Here is a 24,304-nt window from a genome sequence, read left to right as displayed (position 1 = left end):
ATTTAATATTCTATTAAAAAATTTACCATTAAAAATACATAAAAACATATATAGGAATGGACATTTTCCTTCTGCTTCGGGCTCCAATATAGAGCTCAGCAGGGTTCTCTTGGATCTTGTCTTTATTTAAAATTTTGATATTTTGTTCATCATGGGTTTTTTGCAGTGATTTGTTTGTTTCTTTCTCTTTTTTTTTGAGTAGGTCATGGGACTTGAACTCACAACCCTGAGATCAAGAGTCACATGTTCTACAGACTGAGCCAGCCAGACTCCCCTGCAGTAATTTTGAATTTAAAAAGTACTGCGTTCATAAATTCTTTATCTTGATTACTGAACTTTTTGGCACCACCTTACATTTTCACCCCAGGTGAGTGCCTCTTTTGCTTCACCCGAATCCCAGCCCTGCTATTAGGTCCTAGCTTTAAGGGCCTCTAAGACCCATTAGCTTCTGGAGGAAGCCCAGGCTCTCAGGCTGGCACTTGGCACCCGCCCATTTTCTCCCCACCCCATGTCCCCTTTGCCTGCTCTTGCCCTATTGAGCTATGGCCCACAAGCCCTCCTTTCTGGGCCTTTTACCCCCTACTCTCCCTGACAGAATAAGCTTCTACCTCAGAACTCCATCTTGATCCAAGATTATCCCTGTGAACGTTTCCCATGGCTCCTTTCCCCTTAAAGCCCTCTCTCGAGAGGCCCCGGTTGGTCCCATGCCCCCAGGATCGCTCCTGCCATGCCAGGCCAGGTTCTTCTCTCTGGAAGTTTCCGTCTTCCCATTGATGTCCAGCCCAGCACTGGGCACTTAATAAATGCCTATGACTCGTGACAATGAACGCTTTTCCCTTCCCCACAAGAAAGGACAGCTGGGGCCTGATGCGAAGGTTTATTGCTGAGTCTGCATCTGCCTGAGGGGAGTGTGGACTGTCCTCTGGCCTTGAGAGATGGAAGCCCCTGTCCTCGACTTAGCATAAGTCCTGGCTCACAGGCCCCAGCGAGGACTTGGGGCTTGATGAGGAACTGGGAGCAGGGGTACAGGTACATGGGCCTCTGTCCCTGACAAAATTTGGACATGGCCCTCAGCTTTTCCTGCCAGGGAATGGGCCCTGAAAGGGTGAGAGAAGTTGCTGGCAGGGATGGGAGGATTACCTGGATTTGCTTGTGACCCCACCTGAAGTAGACCCCTCTGGGCCCAACCTGGGCCTCAGTCATGTCCCAAATCCTCTGCCTGGAGCTGATCGATGGAGTCGGACTCTGCCCCCAGCCACCCCTCAGGACAGTTTGACCATTGGCCACAGCGGGTGTCAACAGTACCCTCCCTCAACAGACCATCCCCTTGGCTGGCTGGCCTGAAGCGCTGTGGGTGGGTGGGGGTGAGGTGGACATGGATTGGGTGTCCAAGGATGGAGGGGGCAGAGCCTGTGGGGGAGGGAGACAGGGGGTTACTTGGAGCCTGCTGTGTGGGGAAGGGTCCAGCTTAAATCTCTTCCTGACACCCAGGGGCTCCCAGGCTTGCCCCCCACTCACTAATTCATTAATGTGGGAGCCACATAGGCCTGAGTGGCTTGGACTTTGGACCCCTGAAGCTACTGAGAGGGAGTCACTGGCCACTGGGTAGACAGGTGCCTGACTTGCCACATGGAGGTAGTAAGGCTAGAATGGGCTGATGGTAAGCAGTAGGCCTGCTTGGAGGAGGGATCTCTGCCTGCCCCCTCGCTCTTCATGAACCTGGGAGGGAGGGCTGTTTGCTGAACCCAGACCCACCAGGTGAGTCATGGGCCCCCTGGGGAGAGAGACCTGCCGGAGATTGGTCAGTTGGGCACTGCTGAGTCACTGTGAGCTCTAGCTGTCCCAAGTCCTGCCTGTTCCTAGCTGGGGCTGGCTGGGGTGGGTCCTGGAGGCCAGTGCCGCCAGGCCGTGAAGGGCAACAGTGGTGTTGGGGGCACTGGGCTCTGGGAGACACGGGGGAGGGTCAGGGCCTCAAGGCTAGTGGGACTCAGGGTTTTGGGTGTGTGGCTGGTGGGACCACAGGCTGGGGTCCAGGAGTTCTGGGGGGCTAATAGGCTCCTGTGGGCTAGGGCTACAAGGTGGCTAGGGCTACAGGGTGTCAGGGACACACATGAGTTCAGGCACCTGTGAACAGAGAAAAGGAAGCAAGTCAACACATCCCTGAGCTCCAAAATAATTGGCCATAGGCCAAGAGGCACTGTTGGGGTGGGCTTGTAAGCAAGGACACCAGAGGGATGGGGCAGGGTCAGAAGGGATTAGTGAGTGGGCCTTGTGTCCCTGGAGGGCAGGGTGGCGGTGGGGCAGTGGCATGGAGTCTGAGGGGCCAAGGTGGGGCCTGGGAATTGGGGGTTGGCACCAGCCACCAGCCACGTGGGATGGGTCTGGAGAGCTGGCACAGGACCTGATGATGACCTAGGGTGGGGTCTGCCACAGTGAGGTGGGGTGGAGAGCTGGGGATGGAGTGTGACGTATTGAGACCAAGGGGCAAGACAGGGGAGCATCCCAGCCCACGAGGATCCTACCTCAAAAGAGGCCGCAGTCTTTGAGGTTTTCTTTGATGATGATGTCTGTGACTGCGTCGAAGACGAACTTGACGTTCTGTGTGTCAGTAGCACAAGTCATATGGGAATAGATCTCCTTCACGTCGCGGCGCATGTTGAGCTCAAGGAACTGCACCTTGATGTAGTTGCCCGCGTCCTCGTACGTGTTGGGCCCTGTCAGGGAAAGGGGTGCTCTCCCTCGGTGTCCCCACTCCGTCCCGCCGCTGGAGAAGCGCAGGCCCGGATGACGGGGTTGGGGCGCCGCCTGGCGGCCAGGACGCGGAGAGGGGGTTCTCACCGTCGTAATCCGGGAAGCAGATGCTGAGATGCGCCTTTTTGATCTTCTCGGAGAAAACGTCCTTCTTGTTGAGGAAGAGCACAATGGACGTGGTGGCGAAGTAGCGGTGGTTGCAGATGCTGTTGAACAGGTGCAGGCTCTCGTGCATGCGGTTCTGAGGAGGACAGAAGCTGTAGGGCACCGGGTGGGGGGGGGCACGGGCAGCCGTCCCCCTGGGCCTGGGGCCCACAGGCTCTGGGGCACCCGGGGCCATTCTGCTGACAGCCAGCTCCAAGTCAGCCTCCCCCACGGTCCCCCTCAGCGTGGCTGCTGGCTGTCTTGTGTCCTCGTTCCGACTGTTCTGGAACAAGTGTCCGCTCTCAGACCCTCCCCGCTCCCGCAGCACTGTCTCCGGCTTTCCCTGGAAACACTCGGGCCCTGCTTGGCACCCACCACTTCGTCGTCCTCCACCAGCACCATGTCGTAGGCGCTCAGCGCCGCAATGAAGATGATGCAGGTCACACCCTCGAAGCAATGGATCCACTTCTTGCGCTCCGAGCGCTGCCCGCCCACGTCGAACATCCTGGGGAGCAGTTGGGGCCTGAACCCGCGCTTGGAACGCCATGGACGCACCCACAGGCATCCCCTTGCCTCCTAATGCTGGCTGGGGGGCACTCGGATGGGACTGGAGTGTGGGGCGTCTGAGGAGGGGCAGGGTCTCTTTGGGACAGGGCCTCTAATAGGGCGTGGGGGCGCTGCACTTGCAGCCCCAGCCCCTGAGGGAGGGCCAGGGCGCGGGTGCGGGGTTGTACCGGAAGTGGAGGTCCTTGAAGGAGAACTGAGTCTCGATGATGCCTGTGGTCTTGACACGGGAGCGCAGCACGTCCTGCTCAGTGGGCACGTAGCCCGGGGTGACCAGGCGCTCCAGGTCCGAGAGGTAGCTGCGGGAGACCGCGAGGTGTGGGTGGGTGCGGTGGAGGGGCATGGTAGGACCCCGCCCGCACCCCCGCGCCCCGCCTGCGCTCTCACTAGCCCGCCGAGTCGTTGAGCTGGTACTCAGAGGCGCGTTCGAAGCAGGCCTGGATACCCGAGTCCTTCCACAGCCGCTGGATGATGTCTGACATCTCCTTGGGCATCGTGCCCTCTTCGATGGTGTCCGCCATGTGCATCAGCTTCCGGGCGTCGTCCTGAGGGTGGGGTGGGAGTTGGTGGTGGTGACCGTGGACTTGAGCCCAGTCTCGTGCCTCGAGTCCCCAGAGGCCCCGCTCAGCCAGTCTCCCTGCACACCTGGCGGGCAGAGTCTCCATACTGGATGTTGAGTGTGGTCATGGCGCGCACGATGGCGAGGATGGACTGCAGCGTGTTGCCGTAGATGATGGCGATGAACTCGAGGCACTCTTCTAACGAGTACCCATCCTGGTGGATGATCCTGTGGCCAGGGTGAGCCGGGTCAAGGCCAATTGGACTGGTGGGGAAGGACAGGCCCCGTGGGTGTGCCCACCCTCAGGGACCTCAGAAAGGGCAAGGGCACTCACTTCATCTGCTTGACAATGGTGCTCTTCCCGGACTCACCCGCTCCTGGAAGGGAAACTCGGTCTCAGAGCTGCGCTTGCCACACCTCCCTACAACCCTCCCCCCACCTTCTACACCCCCTACTCCCCCACCCCCCTAACCCCCCCTCCCCCACAACCGGGCTCAGAAAATGGCGACCGGCAGACTCAAGGCAGGTACCAGTCCAAACCCCAGTTCCACCTGCTTCCCCCACCCCCACCCCAAAGCAAGGTCCCGACACCCTGGAGGAAACACATTTGTAAATGCCAGGAGTGACGAGGGGGTGACAAGGGCAATCAACGACCTCAGCTGTGTTGGGGAGCCTCCAAGACCCCTGGTATTTCCATTCTTGGTTGTTTTGAAACCAAAATAAGGAGAACCTGGAGCGCCACACCGTGGAAGATTCTGGTACTGCATGCAGAGGATTATTGGAGCCGGGTCAACCCCGGCTTTTCAGGGGTTGTAGGGAGGGGAGTGTCTCCTAGAGGCTCAGAGGGAATTAGAGCCTTTGAGTGGGGGAGAAGACAGAGCTGACAGCCCCTCTGAGCCTGCTCTCGCCAGGGCTTTGGGTACAGTTAATGGGATTTCTGGCTTAGCTTCTGTCTCCCTGGGGTGCTCTGGCTTGGTCTCTCTGCCCACATCCAGATGCCTGACTGGGTCCTGGAGAGCCTGGGGTGGGACCTGCACTGCCTCTCAAAGCAGCTCCTTCTTCCCCTTGTGGAAGGCAGTGACCCGGAGGCACCGCCTCAGTCCCACCTCTCCTCACCTCCCATGGGACCAAGTGCTTGGCTTTATCTATTCTACCCGGGGCCTTAGTAGCTCTAAAGAGGGACACCCTCTTTAGGTTTGCCCACAACAAAGCTCTGGAATCTAAGGGCCGTTGTCTGTGGATCTGGATGGTCCTAAAGGATGCCCACTCCTAGGAGGACTGTTACCTTCTTCTTCCAAGGAATCAGCGCTACTGTAGGGCTCCCAAGGAAGCCCCTCATTTTTGACCCCTGCCCAGCAGGGCTTCTCCAGAGAGGAGGGTGCCTAAGTCAGGACCCCCTGGAGAGGGGTTCCACGGGATACCCAGCCTTGCGGAGTCAGAGTACTGCCCACCAGGGCCAGGGCTCCCACTCAGTTCCCTGACCTGTCTTAGGGTCATTCTGCTTCCCAAGTCACCCATTTCACAGAAGAGCTACCTGCCTGCCCCCCCCCCCCCGCCTGCGACCTGGTGGCAGTGCCCCCACCTGGACCCACACCCATACCCAGAAGCAGCAGTTTCACGGTTCGAGCATCCTTCTCAGCATCTTCTTTGAGCTTCTTTTCCAGCTCCCTTGAGTGCTTCTCCTCAGCGCTAGCCCCAGCCCCCATGGTCCCAGCAGCAGGTGAACAGTGTGGTTGGCTGGTTCTAGATGGAGGGGATCCCCAGAGCCGGGCGAGCCGGGCTCAGGTCTCCCAACACCCTTCTGACCCCAGGACTGGCAATCGACTGGCTTTCCACAGACCTGTGCAGGCCCGGTGGGGCTGCTTAGTGGGATTTGGGGGCCAGGGGTTCCCAAGAGCCAATGAGAGACAAGGACAGGTAAAGCCAGCTCAGCCCCCAGCCCTTCTAATCAGGCTGGCGTGGCCCCAATCCCTCAGCTGCTGACTCTGCACCCCACTCTATGAGCCCCAACCCTCTAGGAGAGACCATGGAGACAGTCCAGCCCCTGCACCAGAGCAGGGAGTCTGGTTCCACAGGGTCCAGACTTAGAAGGGGGAGAATAGGACCCTGAACCCCTGGGTGGGGGCAGGGAGGCGGGGCTGGGACAGGGAAGAGAGGGAGAAGCAAGCATGGAGCACCTGGGCCAGGCCCAGCACTGGACTCAGCACTGCTCTCTATTTTGTAAGCTCACACGGGCCCTGGTGAATGGGTGCCCACGTCATCAGTCCCATTTTACTGACAAGGAAGGGGAGGCTCAGAGGGCCACACGGAAGCAAGTGGTTGGGAAGGGCTGGGTGACTCTGGACCGGGCTTCCATACTCTGCAGAGTCAAGAAGGAAGGGAGAACATTGCATTTGCCTCGTACCAAAGGCTGGACCTGACCTGCGCAGGGCCTCGACATACCTCCACAACTCCAACAGACTTGAGGGAAGGAGCATGCATGTCTGCTGTGTGTGCATGGGTGTCTGTCCTTTGCTGGCATCAACCAAAGCAATGACACAACACGTTTGTCCATGTCTGCACTTGTATGTACACATGTGCAGGTGTGTCTGTCAGGGGGGGCACATGTGTGCCCGTGCATACCAGACACACATGTGCATGTGTTCCTTTTTCCTCATGCACACACATGCTGATGTGGAATAACATGTCCACACGGGTATTTGTGTATGGTTGTAAAATGCACGCACACAAGTAGCATGTGCGTTAGTGTGCACGAGCCTGTGGTTTTCGCCTCTGCATGTGTGCTTGTGCACTTACGCATGTGTATGCCTGTATGTGGGCACACTTGTGCGTGCCTGTGCCTACGTGTACAGGTGTGTCTGCGTGCAACAAAGTCTCTGACGTGCAGAGCTGGCCATGCTCTCTTCCAGAGAACATTTTGCAGGCCTGTCGTCAGGTAGGGAAAATGAGTCCCAGAGCAGGTGCTCCCAGGGGCACTGAGGAGGGATGCACTTCCTGTCCTTCTCCTGATCTGTTCCCTGTGGGTGCTCTGAGAGCTGCCTAAGGGCATTTGTAGGGCAAGCCTGCCTCAGCTGAGGGGGTCTAGGGTCTGCATATAGGTTCAGACGGGACGAGGAGTACTGCTGGGTGGAAGTTGTTCAATTAAGCCTGAAGTTTCCAGGCTCTAGAGTTCCCAACCTCCAATAGAAAGACCCAAACCCTGGGCTCTCAAGGCTCCCTCCAGAGACCCTATACCTTCTGGCCGGACTCTTCCTGGAAACCTGGCTGCCTTGTAGTCCTAAGCTCTGTTGCAGACCCAAGAAACCACGAGGGGGTGCCAAGGCCTCAGATCCTGAGCAGTGGAGATGGTCCTTAAGCCTATGGGAAATGGATACTGGCTCCTACCAGAGGCTGGTGGCCTCCCATCTGCCCTATTGGGTCAGCAGGTCGGGCCTGTCCAGGAACAACAGATTATATGTCCCACCTTCAGCTTCTAGGTTCCACCCATCCTCCACCCCCCATGTAGTAAATGGGCCCCTGGGGTGGGGGTGGGGTGGCTCTGCAGCCCCTAGGGAGTTGGGGCAGTGCAGGAGCCCAGGTTACACCAAGGCAAATCTGGTTTCTGCCTATTGGGTTTATTTAAAGTGGGGCCATCCACTGTCTGCCAGTCCCCCTCTAGCTCCCCTTGCCCACCAGATATGGGCATAAGCCCTGCTGGACCCACAGGCCTCCCCAGCTCTTAGCTCCCCCAGCCAGGACTTGACTCATTGAATTTGAACCAAGGCCCCCAGCCGCACTTTCTCCTGTCCAGCAGCATCCCACCTGCCCTGACCTTCCCCACCTGTTGGACACTTGCTCATGCCAGTCCCTCTGCTGAGAGCTGACTGGAAGGAAGCAAGAAGGATGGGAATTTTGTCAATTTTCAGGGAGGGGAGCAGCCAGACTGAGAGGGCTGTAGCTCTGTCTTGCCGATACTGTCCTTAGTGCCTGCCACAAAGCCCACCACAAAAGGTGAGAAACCAACGATCAAACCTACAAGTGAGCGAACGGAAGCCGAGCTTGCGAGAGAGGCGTGGGAACAGTGGTCAGGCCACGTGAAGGGGGGCAGGAAGGACAGAATCTGGATGTAGGCTGAACCCCCATCCTCCCTCCCCTGCCAAGGAGAAAAGCCAAAGTCCAGTCCCAGAGCCAGTGTTTATTAGCAAGATGGAACCCAAGGGCGGCTGTGGCCTGGGCAGCCGAGGGCCACCGGGAGCCCCTACCCACCTACTCCCAAAGCCCCCCAGAGCTATTTACACCCATCCTCTGAAGTGGTGGGCAGAAGGGAGCCCTGGGGGAGCCCCTGAAGGTCCCAGGCCTCCACCATTGCCCCCTCTCCCCTCAGCCCTGCCTGCACCTGCCCCTCTGCTATTCTCCCAGCCCCCAAGTCACAGTGGCCCAGAAAAAGCGAAGAGGAGGTAGAGTGGCCAGGCAGGGAGGGCTGGAAGTGTGCCCCACCCAGGCAGGGCTCCTTTGTTCCTGTCCCCAATAAATAGAGAATAAATACCCAGGAGGGGGCTGGCCTTGACTGAGTGTCCCCTCCCAGGCAGGGGCCGGCCTCTTGTGACGGGCCCCTTCTTCCCTCCTCAGAGTGCCTCTGAGCCCCCACCCCCGCTCCCAGTCTCCAAAGCAGTCCTCGCCTCCGCGTCTGTCTGCACTGGTGGCACAGCTTGAGAGCACATGCTGGCAAAGATGAGCAGTTCGTGCCCTGTCCAGGGGCGGCGTGCTCCCTCCCCGCGTCCTGTAGATCCCGGCGGTGGCGGCCAAGCAGGTAGACTCCCAGCTGAGGCTGGGGACTGTGTGGTCCTGGCCTGGCCCTGCTGACTGGCTGGGCCTGGCTGGGTGGGCTCTGTTCTCTGCTGTCTCTGACCAGCATGGGTCTCAGTTTTGGACCGTACTGCCGCTGAGGCAGGCTATGTACAACCCACCAATAAATACTGTCTTTGCAGGGGCAGGGTGTGTATAGAATATAGATATTTTATATATATATATTTATATATATATATATCTTTTATATTAAAAGGGACGAGGCCGAGGCCGGCCCATCGCAAGGCTCAGGCAGCTGGCCTCATGTGTCCGGTGGGTGATGGCGGCGGTTCCGGGGCTTCTTCTGGTCCTGGGGTTCGGGAGGCCTGGGTGCGCCTGGGGCCTCCCTGGGGCTTGGGGGCACGTGGCGCCAGTAGCCCTGGCAGTACTGGTGGATGAGGCCCACTTCAGGCTGGGCCAGCAGCTGGGCCAGCTCCTGGTAAGGGGGTGTGGGGAGGCCGGCGCCAGGGGGTGGTGGGGCGCTTGCCGCTGGTGGTGGGAAGAGGGCAGCGTGGACGGCGTCCCGGCCCAGGACGTGCAGCTGCACCCGCGTGACGACATGCTTGAAGTTGTTCTCGGTGGCCGTGCAGGAGTAGAGGCCACGGTCCCCAGGCTGCAGGGCGCGGAGCAGCAAGCCTTGCTCTGTGCGCAGGAAGCGGTCCTCGGCACGAATCTGCAGGAGCAGGGAGCCAGGGCTCAGAGCTGTGTGACCTCCCTGCCGCCAGGCTGGCCCCCGGAGCAGACCACCTCTGTGGCCATTCCGTGGAAGGGGCCCCCGTGTGGAATTTCCACGTAGCAAGAAAAGCCCACAGTAAGTTTCCACATACATCTGAACAGGGCATCCGTACGCTTCTCCATTTCGGGAGGAAGGATGGGGAGGAGATTCTGTACAATGAGGGAATGCTCGAGCACAGCATTTCTTTTTAATGGGAATACCCAACTGAAGTATCCTTATAGAATCCTCGCGTAGGGAGGGGTGCCTGGAATGCATTTCCATAAAACGAGGGCTCCTCCACGGAATTCCCACATCCTAGAGCTCGAGCGCATTGACGTTTCCACGCCATGGGGTATATACCTCCAGCAGAGCACACGAATGGGATTTTCATGTAAAGAGGCAGGCTTATAAGTGGTTTCCATAAAATACAGAAATCCTAGTGTTTCCATATAACTCGATCCACGAAATGACTTCCACACCAAGAGGGGATCTTGGAAGGGCTTTCTTAGAATGGGGCTGCCCCAGATGGGCTCCTAGAGCACTTTCCACCTACGTGGCCCTCCTACTGTGTGGGGACTCCCACACCCACAGCGAGGACTAAGGGGTGGAGGAAGTCACCTCACGGCGCCGGTCACTGGGGTCTCGCTGAAACAGCCACTTAACAGTGGCCTGGGGCGAGCGAGGCTGGCACTCGAGGAAGGCCGCGCTCCCTGCCACGCCATACTGCACGGACTCCACCGTATTCTTGTTGGCTGTAGGGCAAGAGGGCACAGCGTGAAAGCAGCATTGCCTTGGGTGGCCTGCAGGCCAGCACAGGGCAGGGGCTGAAGGGCACACACAGGGGCACCCATGCTGGAAGAAGGCAGGGCTAGACCACTGGGCATCCACTCCTTCCTTGAGTGGGTGGCTAAGGACAGCCCATCTGCCAAATCCCAAGCCCCCTTACCCCCTGGGTCATGTGAGAGTCCTTCCGGTGTGGGGGTGGGGTGGCTGGGAGCAGCTCCATGGGCTGCACAGGGCCCCATGCTGGCACAGCACACTCACCGTTGGAGTTAAACCCGCGACACTGCCTGATGGGGTTCCCGTGCCGGACATCCTGCCGGCGGCTCCGCCTAGATGAGGATAGCTCCTGATCAAGTATTTTCAAGAAAGCTATGCCCCTGCCCCAGGTCCCTATACCCCCAAGACTCTAGGAGGGAAGAGTCTCATCCATTACTCCCAGGGTAATATCACATCAGTCACCAAACCCCCAGGATAGGACCCTGGGTCTGGTGGCTCAAATTTCAAGGGCCTGAGGGGTCCACACCTCTTGGAAGATGCTGTGTAGCGGGAGCAGGACTGGCCATCCCAGGCACAGTAGGGGTCCCGGGCGAGGCAGCAGTCGGCACAGGCAGCCCCATACGCCTGGCAACGGTGCAGGCTCAGGTGGGTGACACCCACAGCAGACGCCACGTATAGTTGTTGCTGAGGGCAGGGGAAGGGGCATGTCTGTTCGATCCCCACAGCCAGCCCCCATCAGGAGCCAGCTGGGCTCCTCACCTTCCCGTTCAATACCTCAGTTTCCCAATCCTTATGCCAAGGGCATGACCCCAAGGAAGAACAGGCTCCATCCTTACCCCCAGCCCACCTTAGCAAAACTTACTCTCTTGGAAGAGATGGTCATGGTCTTAACAGGTGCTGGCTCCTGGAAGAAGACAGGGATTACCTTGGGGACGGGGGACCCCTTCCCTGTCCCCATCTGGAGGGAGGTCTGAGGTAAGGAGCTGGTACTAAGGAGGGCCAGGGTGAGAAGAACAGGACTGGGTGTCATACCCGTACCCACCTTGAAGACCTCTACCTCCTCCAGCATGAGCTCCTCCATCTCCTGGTCATCCTTGGGCAGCACAATGACCTTCTGCACTGTCCCGCGGTCTGGAACGGGCCGGGCAGGGCCTCAGTGGGGCTGAGGACGCTGGGGAAGGGGTACTAGCCTCAGCCCCTTCCCCCACCAGGTTCCAACCCCCCAAGGGCAGTGGAGCAGAAACTCTGTACCAAGGTTGAAGAAATTCCCCCCGGATGAAGGGGCCTGGGATAAGGGCGAGTGGTCACGGCTGGGGTCTGCCCCCTCACCCCAGACCCTCATTTTGGGCACTGCTGAGAAAAGGATGCTGGAGGTCCTCCTGTGTGGAGGGGCTGGAGTTGTGGTGGGCACACGTGCACACGTGTGCATGAGAGCAAGTATGGCGGTACTTCGACCCACGTGTCCTGCAGGTGTTGGCCACCTGTTCCTTTTTTCCTAACACTGCACGGGTCCCCGGGTACCCAGTTTCCCTGCTGTCCCCACCCCTTGTCTCAGCTATTCTAGCTCCAAAGGATGGCGGTAGCAGAGTTGACCTTGGCGAGCCTGGAGCAACCCCCAGCAGGGTAGGTCTCCCACCCCACGGATCAGCACCCTCCGCCCAACGGGCCCAGCGTGGGAGGGTCTGGGAGCAGCAGTGGGTACCTGTGCCCAGGAAAAGCACCTCATAGCGCCCGTCGGCTGCATCCACCTGGTCCACAGCAACGGTGGTGAGCCTGTAGGGTGCACCCGTGCGGACGACCAGGGGCCGCCTCTGCAGAGGGTACACAGCCTGGTACATGAGCGGGTGGCTGCGCATGAAGTTAATCACTTCGTCAGGGTAGTCCTTGGTGGACTTCATGGATGGCGTGAAGGTTCCTCCAGGGCACTGCAGGCACGTGACGAGCGTCAGGCCCAGCGGGGGCTTGCTGACCCCCTCAGCTCCAGTAGAGGCCTCTCCTTTGTTCGTCCCCAACACATTCACCTGCTCCACTCCTCAGGACCCCCATCCGGGCTTTCCCCCCCTCACCCAACCTCTCTGCAGGCCCTGCTCCAGCCGAGGTCTCAAGGTCCCACATGGCCAAATTCTGCAGCCACCTTCCTGGCCTCGTGTGTCATGACCTTGTGGTGGCATTAGGCAGAGCTGAACACTCCCTTCCCAGGTCCTCATCCCCCATCCTATTGTCTCCTTCCTCCAGTCTGCCGCCCACATCCACAGGCGCCTGCTCGAGAGACCATAGCCCCAAGTTCCCTTAACACTCTGAGGGTGCTCTGCCCTGACCTGGTGCTTTTCCTTCTGCCTGTCCTTCACCCCTGCCCAGCCCTCATCTCCCTGGCCACCACTAGTCAGCTCCCCCAATGCCAGCTTGCCCTGCAGGTTTGTCCCCCCTGCAGGTGTGGCTCCCAAGCGGCCACACCTGGCCACTATCTTTCTTCCGGGAGCCTGGCTGGGTTCTTCATAGACTGGTGCTGGTCAAATGACAATTCGTTTCATTTTGTTTTATTTATTTATTTTTTAAAGTTCCCTCTGTGCCCAACATGGGGCTCAAACTCATGACTCCGAGATCACGAGTTGCGTGTTCAACCAACTGAGCTGGCCTGGTGCCTTGTGTTTTGTTTTTTAATGTCAGCTTTATTTAAATGGATATATGGGGGGGCGCCTCAGTGGCTCAGTTGTTAAGCGTCTGACTTCGGCTCAGGTTATGATCCCAAGGTCCTGGGATCGAGCCCCACATTGGGCTCGGAGCGGGGAGCCTGCTTCTCCCTCTCCCACTCCCCCTGATTGTGGTCCCTCTCTCATTGTGTCTCTCTCTGTCAAATAAATAAATGAAATCTAAAAAAGGGGGGGGGGCGCCTGGGTGGCTCAGTGGGTTAAAGCCTCTGCCTTCGGCTCAGGTCATGATCCCCGGGTCCTAAGATTGAGCCCTGCATCAGGCTCTCTGCTCAGCAGGGAGCCTGCTTCCCCCCCCCTCTCTGCCTGCCTCTCTGCCTACCTGTGATCTCTGTCTGTCAAAAAAGAAATAAAATCTTTAAAAAAAAAAAAAAAGTGGATACATGGTAGGTTTTTGTGTGTATATGGCCCACCTCCCCTGCCTGGCTGTGATCTCCGTGATGGTGGGGCCCACATCTGCAAAGGGGCTAACCCAGAGCAGTCCTCATAAACAGAAAGGAAAGGGAAAGGTGGAATAATTGGGGCCCTCACCGTGCCGGGCCGTGGGTAAGGCATCTTCCCAGAGAAGGGCATCCACTGGTAGTTGGGGCCCTCCTTGTGGGCAAAGGGCCCATTGAAGACCATGCGGATGTCAGCCATGGAGTAGACGCACACGGCAGAGCCTCGGAACACGGAGCTGTGGGCAGGGCCAGCTGCTGCCATGGGCAGGGCAGACCCTCCGCCCAGTGCCCCTGTCCAGCCTGCCCCCAGCCCTAGGCCACCACCAGGCTGGGGACCTCCGCAAGCCATAGCCCCCCAGAGCAGCCAAGCCCTGCCGCCGCCAGCCCCGGCCTCACCCCGAGGAGATAAAGACGGCATAAATGACGGGGTTCCTCACATCCTGGGTCTGCTGCACAAACACGTCCTCTGGGTGGAGAGGAAGAAGACACTGGGAGGGTGCATTCCCCAAGAGCCCCAGGGCCCTGCCCACTCCTGCCCCGGTGGCCCACCAGAGGGGCCCTGACCCCACCCATCCAGCCCCCACCCCTCCCAGAGCAGCCGGAGGATCCGGCCAGCCTGCTGGGTACTCACGGAGCTCATCAAAGTGAGTCTCGATGCCGTCCTCCCCGGGCACGGAGCACACCAGCCGCGCCTTCAGGAATGTGCTCCACTTGTTCACCAGGCAGCAGTGGCCACCGTCGTCGTTCTGCAGGCAGGGAGCAGGGTCAGATCGGGCCTCGCACCGAGACCCTGCTCGAGCAGGGCTGCTAGAGCCTGCAGCGGGTGTGGAGAGGGGCAGCGCGGGGGTGGGGGCCAGCGGTAGGGGGCCTGCTGGCGCGTACCAGGCAGATGCGCCCGATGCGGGCGTACACCGCTGGGCTCTGCGGCGCCTCGGCTGACCGCTCGCGGAAGAAAAAGTAGAGCTTGTCGTCGTTGCGCTCCGCGCTGTCGGGGATGAGCTCAGCGTGGATGAAGGAGGGGTCTGCAGGCGGGCAGGGATCAGCTAGGCAGGCACTCCTCCAACAAGGCCTCTCTCCCCCCACAGAACCCCTGGCCAGGTACAGGCACACCCCCCACTCTTGCTCCGACGTGCCACCTCCCCTGCCGAAGCCTGTCGCAGGGCCAGACCCCCAACGAGGGCCCCCTGAGGATCCTGCGGGATCGCAGACATGCGGCACCCTGGGGTCTCACGGGCCGCCCTCACCATTCAGCCACCGAGAGTTGTACTGGTCCGTGCGCATGGCCGTCTGCTTCCCCAGCGTGCGGAAGATGGCAGCGTCGGTGCCCATGAAGTCGATGTACACACCGGCATAGAGCTCTTCGTCTGTGGGCGGGGAGGTGGGGCAATGAGGGTACCGCCGTGACCTCGGGGGCTGGGTCCTGTCTCCCCCCTCAGATTCCCCAGGGCATGACGGTGGCACCAGTGGGGTGTTGGTCAGTGCTAAAAAACGGCCTCCGGGGACTGGGGTTAGCAGTGATCGGCTGTGATTCGTAGCGGGAGCCGATTTCTGTGGTATAAATGCTCCCACGGTGGCTGCCTTCACGCTACTAACCCGGGGGCACCGCACGTGGAGCTGGGGAGAGCCACCCACACCCCCATATAGTCTTTCTACCCCACAAATACAACATGTCAATAACCTCAAGAACAAAGATAATAAAATGTAGTGAAATAATGGGGCGCCTGGGTGGCTCAGTCATTAAGCGTCTGCCTTCGGCTCAGGTCATGATCCCAGAGTCCTGGGATCAGGCCCTGCATGGGGTTCCTTGCTCAGCCGGAAGCCTGCATCTCCCTCTCCCACTCCCCCTGCTCGTGCTCCCTCTCGCTGTGTCTCTTTCTGTCAAATAAATAAATCTTTAAAAAAAAAAAGAAAGAAAGAAAGAAAGAAAGAAAATTTAGCAACTACGCAGGCTCTAACATACCACTCCGTGTCTTCCTTCTAGACGTGCCCAGGGCAGGCCCTGCTTTCCCCCATCAGACCCCTAGTCGGGGAGCCACCATCAGGCTAGGCAAGAGGGGGAAGATAACATCTAACCCCAGCCTGGAGGTCTTTCCCAGGCTTGGAGGTGGCACAGTGCCCAGGAGTTGCTCTGAGGGGCAGACTGGGTCCAGCAGCCAGCAAAGAAGCAGAGACAGGGCCCAGGGTCAGGTCGCCCAACTTGGGGGTAGGGGCAGCAGCTGCTCCTGAGGCCCCGAAAGGACCCCTCCTCAGAGAACTTTTCCCTAACTCTCCTAGACACCTGGCCGGACCAGAAACAAACCCTGACCCCCTAGTTGGTGAGGGAGTCAGAACTCCATCTGTGTTCCCCTGTGGGACTCTCCTGGCCTCCCAGACACACTAACATGTATGGAACCACCCCGCCTTCTATGGCTCCCAGTACAGACCAAGCTCATAGGGAGCTTGGTCTTCTCTCTCAGACAGCCTGGGGAGGACCTTCGCACGGCCCGTTTCAGGGTAGGATCTGGCCCTCTTAGTACCCCCATCGGAGGGGCTAGAGAGACTTTCACACCACTAGTCTCTTCCCTGCAGCTCACATCAGGCTCTGGTCCTTACCCCGCCCCCTGATGGGTACGGCCCCATGGGAGGGTTCAGTGGTGGCATAGTCACAGTCTCTGTCATGGGGAAAGTGTTGGTGCCACGCTCCCTATTCCAGAGGCAGAGGCCACCCACTACAGCTATAGAACCAGGATGGGGTAGCGGCACTCACTGATGAGGGCTGAAGCTGTGTCCAGCTTGGGGTCGTACGGACACTTGCCCTTCCCTGACTCGAGTCTCTCCGGCTCCAGATAGAAGATGTAATCCTGCAGGGCAGAGGGGAGCTCAGCATTGTCCAAGCTGGTCCCACAGCCAGGAAGGTTAAGGGTCATCATGTCCCCAGGGTAAGCACAAGCTCCCTGGAGACACCCTGAAGCCATATCCCTTCACTCCCCAGATATCCTTGGGTTTTAACCATCCAGCCAGGTCTCCCTGGGGAAGGGTCATGATGCACATTCCAAGGGAGTTGATTCCTGGTTCCAGGTATCAGATAAGACCTGAGAATCAGGGGCTAAAGCCCCCCATGCCAACTGGGTCAGGGAGACTCTGGTCAGGGCCCCTGGGGCCACAAAGGCACAATTCTTTAAGTTGTGGCCACCTGTCCTGGGCCAAGATGGGGCTGCCAACCTGACCAGGGCAGGAGGTACTCCCAAGGGCCTGCGGCCCTGACCTTTGTTGCCAGGTCCCACCAGGCCAAAGGGCCCTGAAGGTACTGTGTCCCCAGACTTTTATGTCCTACCTGGGGTCCTCAGGACAGACGAAAGGGCCATGGCCTTTCCCCTGCCCCTCAGCAGAGCCCCCAGTTCCCCATGTCTCCCCAATGAGTCAGGAGTTGAGAGGTCCAGCCCAGACTACAAGGCATTCACAAAGCCCTCCGTGCCTCCCAGCCCAGCCCTGAGGATGCCAGCAGAAAAGCTGATAAGGCGTTGGGACCAGAATGAGCTCATGGGGAGAAAGGAGGGGAAAGAGAGGGGCGCAGAGGCAGGGAGGAGGTGGCAGCAAGGGGCAAGGATGGTGATGGGAAGGTGTACACAGGCCCACTTCCAGTTACGCTTGGCACACGTGACTTTCTGTGCACACGGGACTGCACACACAGCTCAGCACACACCAACATCAGCCCACGGAACCCGCCGCTCACACACTGCACACACATGCGGTCTGAGCCATCCCACATTTCCGCACTGTCTGCCACAGACACACATGCTCACGTGACCACTTGCTCTCACTCACCGGCAGCCCTGGCTCCCCTGCCCGCCCCTGCCCAGCCCCAGTTCCCCAAGCCCCACTATGGCCCTCCTCCAGCCCAGTCCCAGTCCCAGTTCCTGACTAGAGGGCAGACAGCTCTGCCTCTTCGGCCCCAGGGGAGCAGAGTTTCCAGCACGTGGGTGTGCAGGACACCTGTGTCTGCCTGTGACCCGTGCAGGCCTGGGGCATGGACAGGAGAGAGTAATATGTCAGGCCACAGACACGTGCCATGTTCAGACCCCAGATGCTGACTAAGGTGTGTGTGGGAGAGTACAACATGTGCCCACATGTGTATGTTGCTGTAGGCTCATGCCTGTGTACACACGTGTTCTGAGGCCCGAGGCTCTCTTTGCACCTGGTGGCTTCATGATCTCCTGCCTACAGGGACTCACAGGCTGACACGAAGCCAGCTGGGAATGCCTTCGGCACCTGAGGGCGCAGTGTGGGGAAGGAGAGGGTTGGGGAGCCCAGAGTCGAGGAAGACCCTCAGAAGGCTCGCATGGGGTGGGGGCTCCTGGCTGGCAGGTCAGGCCCAGGGGCAGTTCAGCTCAGAGGCAGTGCTGCCTGGCAGGGGCCTGGAGGGCTGAGTCCCACCTGGAGTGGGGCTGTGGGCGTCGGGCGGAGGGCACCATCCGTGGCTCTGCTGCCTCGGCCTCTGACCACCTGCGTCTGGGTCCAGGGCGTAGCCTGAGAAGACGAGGAACAGGGGTTAGAGCCAGGGGTGGCCGGGGCTGGGGGAGCGGGCTCGGGCTGCCAGCCTCTCACAGTGCACATGCCAGGAGCACACATGAGCGCCCAGGCCCCCAGAGCACACATACGCCCCTCCACGTGCACACACACACACACAGATTGGCACGCGCCCACACACACATGTCCCTAAGTCCACTCACTCTCACACGCGTCCTACAAGGTCACACCAGCTCACACACACACCCACATGGAAATGAGAAAGGGCAGAAGCGGGCAGGGCGGGACGGAGCTGGGGAAGGGGCAGCTCTCCTCCCAGGCCCTGTGGCAGAAGGGGACCCCGGTGTCCAGCCTCCTGATGCTGAGGCCCCTGCCAGGCCCTCTAGGTTGGCGGCAGGGGCACGGTCCACAGGCACAGGGCTAAGAGGTCTGGGAGCGGCTGCTCACTGAGGCCTCCTCACATCGACCTGTGAGAAAGGCAGCTGTTAGCCCCATCTCCAGGTGAGGGAGTGAAAGGAGTCACTCACCCAAGGTCCCCGGGCTGGGCAGTGGCAGGCCTGGGGCTCAAGCTCAGCCTCCCATCAGAGCCCTGGCGTGTGGCTACTGACTGGGTGGCACGGGGCTGGGCCGGGTGCGGCTCACCTGGGCTCGGCGGCCGCGGTTGACATAGGTGCACATGGGGTTGTAGGCACCGGTCCCACACACGTACAGGTGCGTTCGGTTCCAGGGCTGGATGAGCCTGACGAAGTTCCCGCACTCACCCTGCGGCAGAGGGAAAGCCAAAGAGGTGCCCAGATGCCTGCCCGCCCCGCTGCCTCCCCGAGGTCCCCTGCCTCTCAACCCCCCTCCATCCCCCCTGCAAACACCCCCGCTCCACCCAAGCACTCACATTGCTATCCTTGCCTGAGAGCACACACTCCTCAATGCGCTGTGGGGAGGCTGCCCAGTGGATCTGCCGGAAACAGGGGTCAGAGGGGGCGGCTTGCTGGACAGGGCTTCCAGCCCCAGGGCCCCGCACCCCGCACCCCTCCAACCCCACACCTGGGCTGGCCCTTACAATGAGGGGCTCACGGTTGATGTCATGCAGGTCCAGGGACAGCACGTAGTCCTTGCTGCCCACGTACATGCGGTCGTGGTCCTCGTCTTTGAGCAGGATCCGGTAGTCTGTTGTGTTGAGCAGGAAGTTGAAGAAGTGGGCAGTGCCTGTGGCCTTAAGCTCTGTGGGCGGAGGGCAGGACAGCAGTTAGGCTCCTTGGAGACCATCCAGACATGCCATCTTTGACAGAGGGAGGACCTCCACCACACCATCATCTTAAACCCCGAGCTTCCACCCTCCCCCAGCCCCAACACTGACCCGGCCCCGGGGGCCTACTTAGCTCCCTCTTTAGTCCCTGAGATACTGGGAGGAGAAAGTGGGGCAGGTGGGCAGGCCAGGGAAGGGACCACACCCAAAGCTAAAGCCCTGATTCATCAGCAGCCCCAGCCAGTCTCTGGGTCCCAATGAAAGGGCAGTGGGTGCGGGCCAGGGCGCGTGATGGCATCAAAGAGTCTTTGCTCTAGTGGGGGCTAATGCTCCCACGCTCAGGGTGGGGCCTGCTTCCCACAGGGGCCTAAAAGGGTTAATGAGGAGGGCGGGGGGCAGGTGCCTCCAGGACAGCCTGCAGACGCTGGCACAGGGCCGGGATGCTTTATCCTCACCCCAGCTGCCCACCAGTCAGGGCAAAGCTGACACATAGCATGGTCACTGCCTCATCTGAAGCTGGTCAGCCAGGACACTGGACAGCCCTCTTTGGAGCAATACTGTCCCACAGAACTTGGGCTTCCCCCCAGATCCCACTGGGATGCTAAAGGTGGAATTCTCAGGCCACTTTGAACCAGTCAGGAACAGTCTTTCCCAGGAAAGCTTCCCCCTAGTGCTACAGTGTCCCAAGGCTGGGGGGGCAGGGTCCAGTGGAGTCCTTAGTTTCTCTTCTGCATGAGTCTGGCGGCCCTGGACCTTCTGCCCCCAGATTGCTGGGGGAAAGTCCTCCTTCCTGGAGATGAAGGACAGGAAGGAACTTGGCCAGTGACAGGCTAATGACAAACACAGGACTCCAGAAAACTTAAGAACTTTGCTCTGGAAGTGGGGAGAGCCAAGGGGTCTACTTGGCAAGCCCCTCCTCACCCCACCCCCAGCTGTCTTCAGCTCAGCAGAAGAGGGAAGATTGTAATGAAGGTGATAAATATTCACCAGCACGGGGAGGGGACAGGGCTGGGGATGGCGGCACATGGAGGAGCACACGCTTGTACGCACATGGCCCATGTCTGCACATGTGCATACCCGGGTGGCATCAGATGAGGCACCCGTGAAGGCCACCATACAGCTCCCATCTCCCTGCCCAGTAGCTGGCAACCCATTTCCCAGGTGAGGCAGTCACGAGGTAGGCCTGGGGAGGGAGAACAGCTGGGATCATGTGCCCTAGATGCTGCCAGAAGGTAGGACCAGCAGGTGGCCCCATCCCATCAGTCAAGTCAAGGTCGACCTTGACTCAGGCAGCTGTCTCTGAGGGACCTGGCTGACCCTGACCCTGGCTGTGTGCTCGGGACCCTGGAGCAGAGCTGGAGGGGCTATGCCTGAGAGCAGCTTCAGATGGGAGCTCCAGGATTGTGCTAACATTGGGAGGAGGGTGGCGCTGGGAGCCAGGAGACTCCCATAGCAGACCCAGAGCCTACATCTGAGGGGCTGGGAGGCAAGCAAAGGCCTTGCCCTGCCCAGCCGCATGTGGCAACGAGAGAATACAGGTGATGACCTTGGCCAACCGCTGGGACGCAGGGACGCCAAGGGATCAAAGGGCCGATCCCTGCCTGGCTACGGCTTTGCCCGCCTGTCCGGCGGTGCCTCTGAAGTCCTGGGCAGGGCAGCCTGGGCACCTGTCCTGCACCTGTTGTTGGGCCACTTGGAGTCCCCCGCCTGGCCACCCAGCCATAGTGACAACAGGAAAGTAAACACTCCCCCCACCCCCAGGGCCAGGAAGCAGCCAGAGAGGAAATGGGGCTGCCAGCGGAGCCCCCCCAGGCTCGGACAGCCCGCCAGGGGTTATTTATACCCCAGCTGGGGTCATGGCCTTGGGTTGTCCCCTTACCCGTCCTACTGGGTTAGGAGGCATTTGGGGGACAATGGAGGGGAGGGAGGCAGAGGCTCAAGTGGGTACCTTCAGACATAGGCACCTGGGGTAGGGGAAATCTCCAAACACCTAGCCCCAGGGACATAAGCAGTCAGAATCCCTACCCTCCACCCCTGCCCAGTCTTGGGCCTCTGTAATCTGGACCCTCCCCCTCTGCAGGAACCACTGCCCAAGCCCCAAGCCCAAGTCCCCCCAGAGCTCAGAGCCCCAGCACTCCAGGCTCCATTCCCCATTTGTGGGAAAGGCAGGGGAAAGACACTCAGCAGAGGAACATGGGAGCAGGAGATTAGCCTTGATCGGACATCCTACCTCCTAAACATGCACTCCCTGCTCCCTACCCCTTGGGTAGAAGTGGTCATGGAGGGAGCCTCCCACTTACTCATCAAGCACCTATTATGTGCAAAACATTGAGCTCACAACATCCAATTTACAGATGAGGACATCAAGGCACAGAGAAAGGAAGGAACAGGGCCCAAGAGCATGGGGTAAGATTCCCACCCAGGTCCGTGGCCTTTGGGGCTGAAGGAGAGGCAGCCCAGACAAAGCCAGTCCTGTGAGGGGGATTGCCTACTGGGAGGCCGAGGGCCTAAAGGTGACTCCCCCTCCACTGACAGGACACATGACTCAGGACCCCCGGGACCCCTGCCAGTGGACATGGGATATGGCGTCAATGGCTCTGTTGTCACAGGACATGATGCTTTGGTCACTGTGGAAACTTTGAGGGGGAGTCCCCATGAGGCCATGTGGGGTCGGAAAGGCGTAGGACCAAGGGTCAGGAGTCTTTGGCTCTGGCGAGGGCTTCATGACTTCAATCAGGGCACTCTGTCCTCAATTTCCTAGGTAGACCATCTCTGAGCCCTCCGAGCACTGAAGTTCAATGTGATCCGTGCAGGTGAGGGTCCTGCTCTGAACTCAGCCGAGTACGCCTTGGGACCTCTCCTCACCCTCCTTCATGGGCTGTCTCTGTCTTGGTGGGGAGAGGAGAATGGATGAGATTCCTAGTTCTGCCCCCTGCAAGCTGGCTCCCAGGTGTCACCATCTCTTGGAGGACATCCACCCTCAGTCCTATTCCCGCTATACCACTTCCTAGTGCTGGGGTACAGAGCAGAGAGGGTAATGGGGCAGGAAAGGGCTTCCTGTTGACTCAGCCCAGCCCTTCCCTAACTCCAGCTTATCTCCACCCCACCTTCAACTCACAGGAGCAGAGCTAAATCCTGAATTATCCATCCAAACCCAGCTTACAGAAAGGGAAACTGAGGTGGAGAAGGATGGCTCTTCCAGGGTCCCAGAATGAACTGAGTGTAGGGCTCTGGACTTAGTAACCCATGGCTGGAGTGCTCCTCTCACTCCTGCCAGACTGTAGGAAAGAATTAAAACAAGGGGCTCCATGACAGCTCTGTACCCCAACTTCAGACAGGGAATACTGAAGCCCAGGGGAGAGGGGTGCTCACCTCCAGTCACAGGGCAAGGAGTGAAACTAGTGTCCTGTCACCACCCCCTCCCCACCCTGCCATAGGGCAAAGGAGCCAGAGGCCTTCATTCCTCCAAGAAGCCTGGGTCAGGGCAGGAAGTAGCCGAGTAGTCCTGGGTTTCCTGCTCGGATACCTGCACCGTCAGCAAGGCTAGATGCTCCTGGCCCCCAGCCCCGCTGAGGAGCACAGACTTGGGCCTAAGGGGCATCTGTGGAGGGTGAGGGGAGGTGACATGGGCCTGGCCTGGCCACGTCCTCAGGGCTGTTCTCTACTCCATTCCATGTGTCCCAGGCCCAGCTCTGACAGTAGGAGTGTTACCCAACTCCCATCTCCATGGCAGTACCAAGGAGGGGGGGTGGGGCACAATCAAAAGTTTTGTGGATATTGAAACTCAAGTCTGGATAAGCTTTGACCTTGGGGAGAGAGGATGGTGTGTGTAGTAATGCCTCCTGGGAAGGGCTCCCCACCCCCATACCCTCACCCAGGCCGGGCACACGTTGGGTGGGGCGACATCCGGGAAGGCTTTTCCCGTCATCGGGAAGGAAGAGCCTTTTCTGGCATCAGACACCTCATTTCCGCAGCCGTTCCCAGCCTCTAGAACTTCCCCATGGCCATTAGACACTCAGAGTCCTGGCCCAGAATGGCCTGGCAAAGGTCCAGAGGCAGGAACATTCTCAGTGCCCAGGGGTTTAGTCTTGGGAGGTGGGGGGAATCTCTGTTTCCTCCCCTCGGGGAAGCAGCGGGTGCCTGACTTTAAAGGAGGTAGTGGGTGTGGACCTCACTGAGGGGGTGTGTCCGTGGCCCTCACCCGCAGACCTCAAGTGGGCGGCCCTGACCCCTGCTGCCGACCCCTGCTCCCCGTCTCTAGGACACCGGCTCTGTGGCCAGTGAGGCAGGGGCTGCTGTCAAAAGGGGGTCTTGGAGCAGAGGTGTGCACCCCGCCCCCTTGGTTACAGCCCCACAAAGCAGCAGGTCCTGACTGACAGTGTCACCTCCCAGTGCTGTGCTTGGGTACTAGGGGGTGACAGACAGGTCCCTACAGCCCAGCCCTGACCTCTGACCTCATGTAGGCTAGTGCAGCCCTAATCTCTTAGCTGAAGAGCAATGAGGTTAGGGGTGAGAGGTGGGGGTGCTGGCCAGGGTCTCCGTCAGAGTTCTGTCCTCCTGCCCTTCTGAGGAAGGAAACGGAGGTGGACAAGGAGGGGGCAGCTGCGGCAGTGGGAGTGGCAGGGCCTAGACAGTCCTTACTGGATGTCCCCATGGACTCAGTGTGGTGGGGGCAGACCCTTATCACGCCCCTAAAGCTGTGAGGGGCCCCAGAGGAAGGCCTGGGGGCTGAGCTGGCCCCCTGGCTCCTGGCCTAATCCTCTTTTAATGAGCGGCCAGCCGGAAGGCCTCAGCCCCTGGCCACAGCCCTACAATCCTGGGAGCCCCAGCCAGGCCGAGCTGGGGGCAGGGCGGCCCCTGAAGCCTCTGCACCCACCTCATTCACACCCCAGTGCCGGGATCCCAGCACTGGCCAGGCCAATCCATGGCCCCAGCATCTGCAAGTGTGTACCAGGGAGACATCTGACTTGTGCTCCCACAGACTCCCTTGGGCATTTACCATTTGTTCAGGGTCAGGCCCCACATGGAGCCGGGCAGGGGAGGCTGTCACTGATGATCAGGGGCTTGCTC

General features: G+C 59.5%; 2 protein-coding genes across 3 annotated transcripts in view; both read right to left on the bottom strand.

Annotated features, from left to right (window-relative positions):
• Positions 1-863: 863 nt before the first annotated feature.
• LOC111144021 (G protein subunit alpha transducin 1) lies at positions 864-5,843 on the bottom strand. Its single transcript, XM_022498085.1, has 9 exons — positions 5,619-5,843; positions 4,353-4,395; positions 4,105-4,246; positions 3,847-4,004; positions 3,630-3,758; positions 3,271-3,400; positions 2,839-2,992; positions 2,523-2,714; positions 864-2,124 (listed from the first exon to the last, which is right to left on the bottom strand). Exons 1-8 carry the CDS (start codon positions 5,722-5,724, stop codon positions 2,524-2,526), a joined length of 1,053 nt encoding a protein of 350 aa, XP_022353793.1. The 5' UTR covers positions 5,725-5,843; the 3' UTR covers positions 864-2,124; position 2,523.
• Positions 5,844-9,059: 3,216 nt separating this feature from the next.
• LOC111143969 (semaphorin 3F) overlaps positions 9,060-24,304 on the bottom strand; it is a 28,349-nt gene continuing 13,104 nt past the window's right edge. Inside the window, exons 3-19 of one of the 2 annotated variants that reach the window (XM_022498009.1) lie at positions 19,049-19,209; positions 18,881-18,943; positions 18,634-18,753; positions 17,899-17,991; positions 16,232-16,325; positions 14,730-14,849; positions 14,368-14,507; positions 14,117-14,231; positions 13,882-13,951; positions 13,577-13,721; positions 12,040-12,262; positions 11,380-11,468; positions 11,200-11,241; positions 10,864-11,021; positions 10,602-10,669; positions 10,176-10,309; positions 9,060-9,515 (exon numbers count right to left, since the gene is read on the bottom strand). In XM_022498009.1, the coding sequence (XP_022353717.1) occupies positions 9,105-9,515; positions 10,176-10,309; positions 10,602-10,669; positions 10,864-11,021; positions 11,200-11,241; positions 11,380-11,468; positions 12,040-12,262; positions 13,577-13,721; positions 13,882-13,951; positions 14,117-14,231; positions 14,368-14,507; positions 14,730-14,849; positions 16,232-16,325; positions 17,899-17,991; positions 18,634-18,753; positions 18,881-18,943; positions 19,049-19,209 (2,246 nt within the window). In that variant the 3' untranslated portion in view covers positions 9,060-9,104. The remainder of the gene's footprint in view (positions 9,516-10,175; positions 10,310-10,601; positions 10,670-10,863; positions 11,022-11,199; positions 11,242-11,379; positions 11,469-12,039; positions 12,263-13,576; positions 13,722-13,881; positions 13,952-14,116; positions 14,232-14,367; positions 14,508-14,729; positions 14,850-16,231; positions 16,326-17,898; positions 17,992-18,633; positions 18,754-18,880; positions 18,944-19,048; positions 19,210-24,304) is intronic. The other variant, XM_022498010.1, reaches the window with a different exon arrangement.

Source organism: Enhydra lutris, unplaced genomic scaffold (genome assembly GCF_002288905.1).
Source record: "Enhydra lutris kenyoni isolate GAN:26980312 unplaced genomic scaffold, ASM228890v2 scaffoldscaffold10, whole genome shotgun sequence".
NCBI classification, from domain to species: domain Eukaryota; kingdom Metazoa; phylum Chordata; class Mammalia; order Carnivora; family Mustelidae; genus Enhydra; species Enhydra lutris.
Note: the sequence above shows the minus strand (reverse complement) of the source record. Positions and strands in the feature narration are given on the sequence as shown.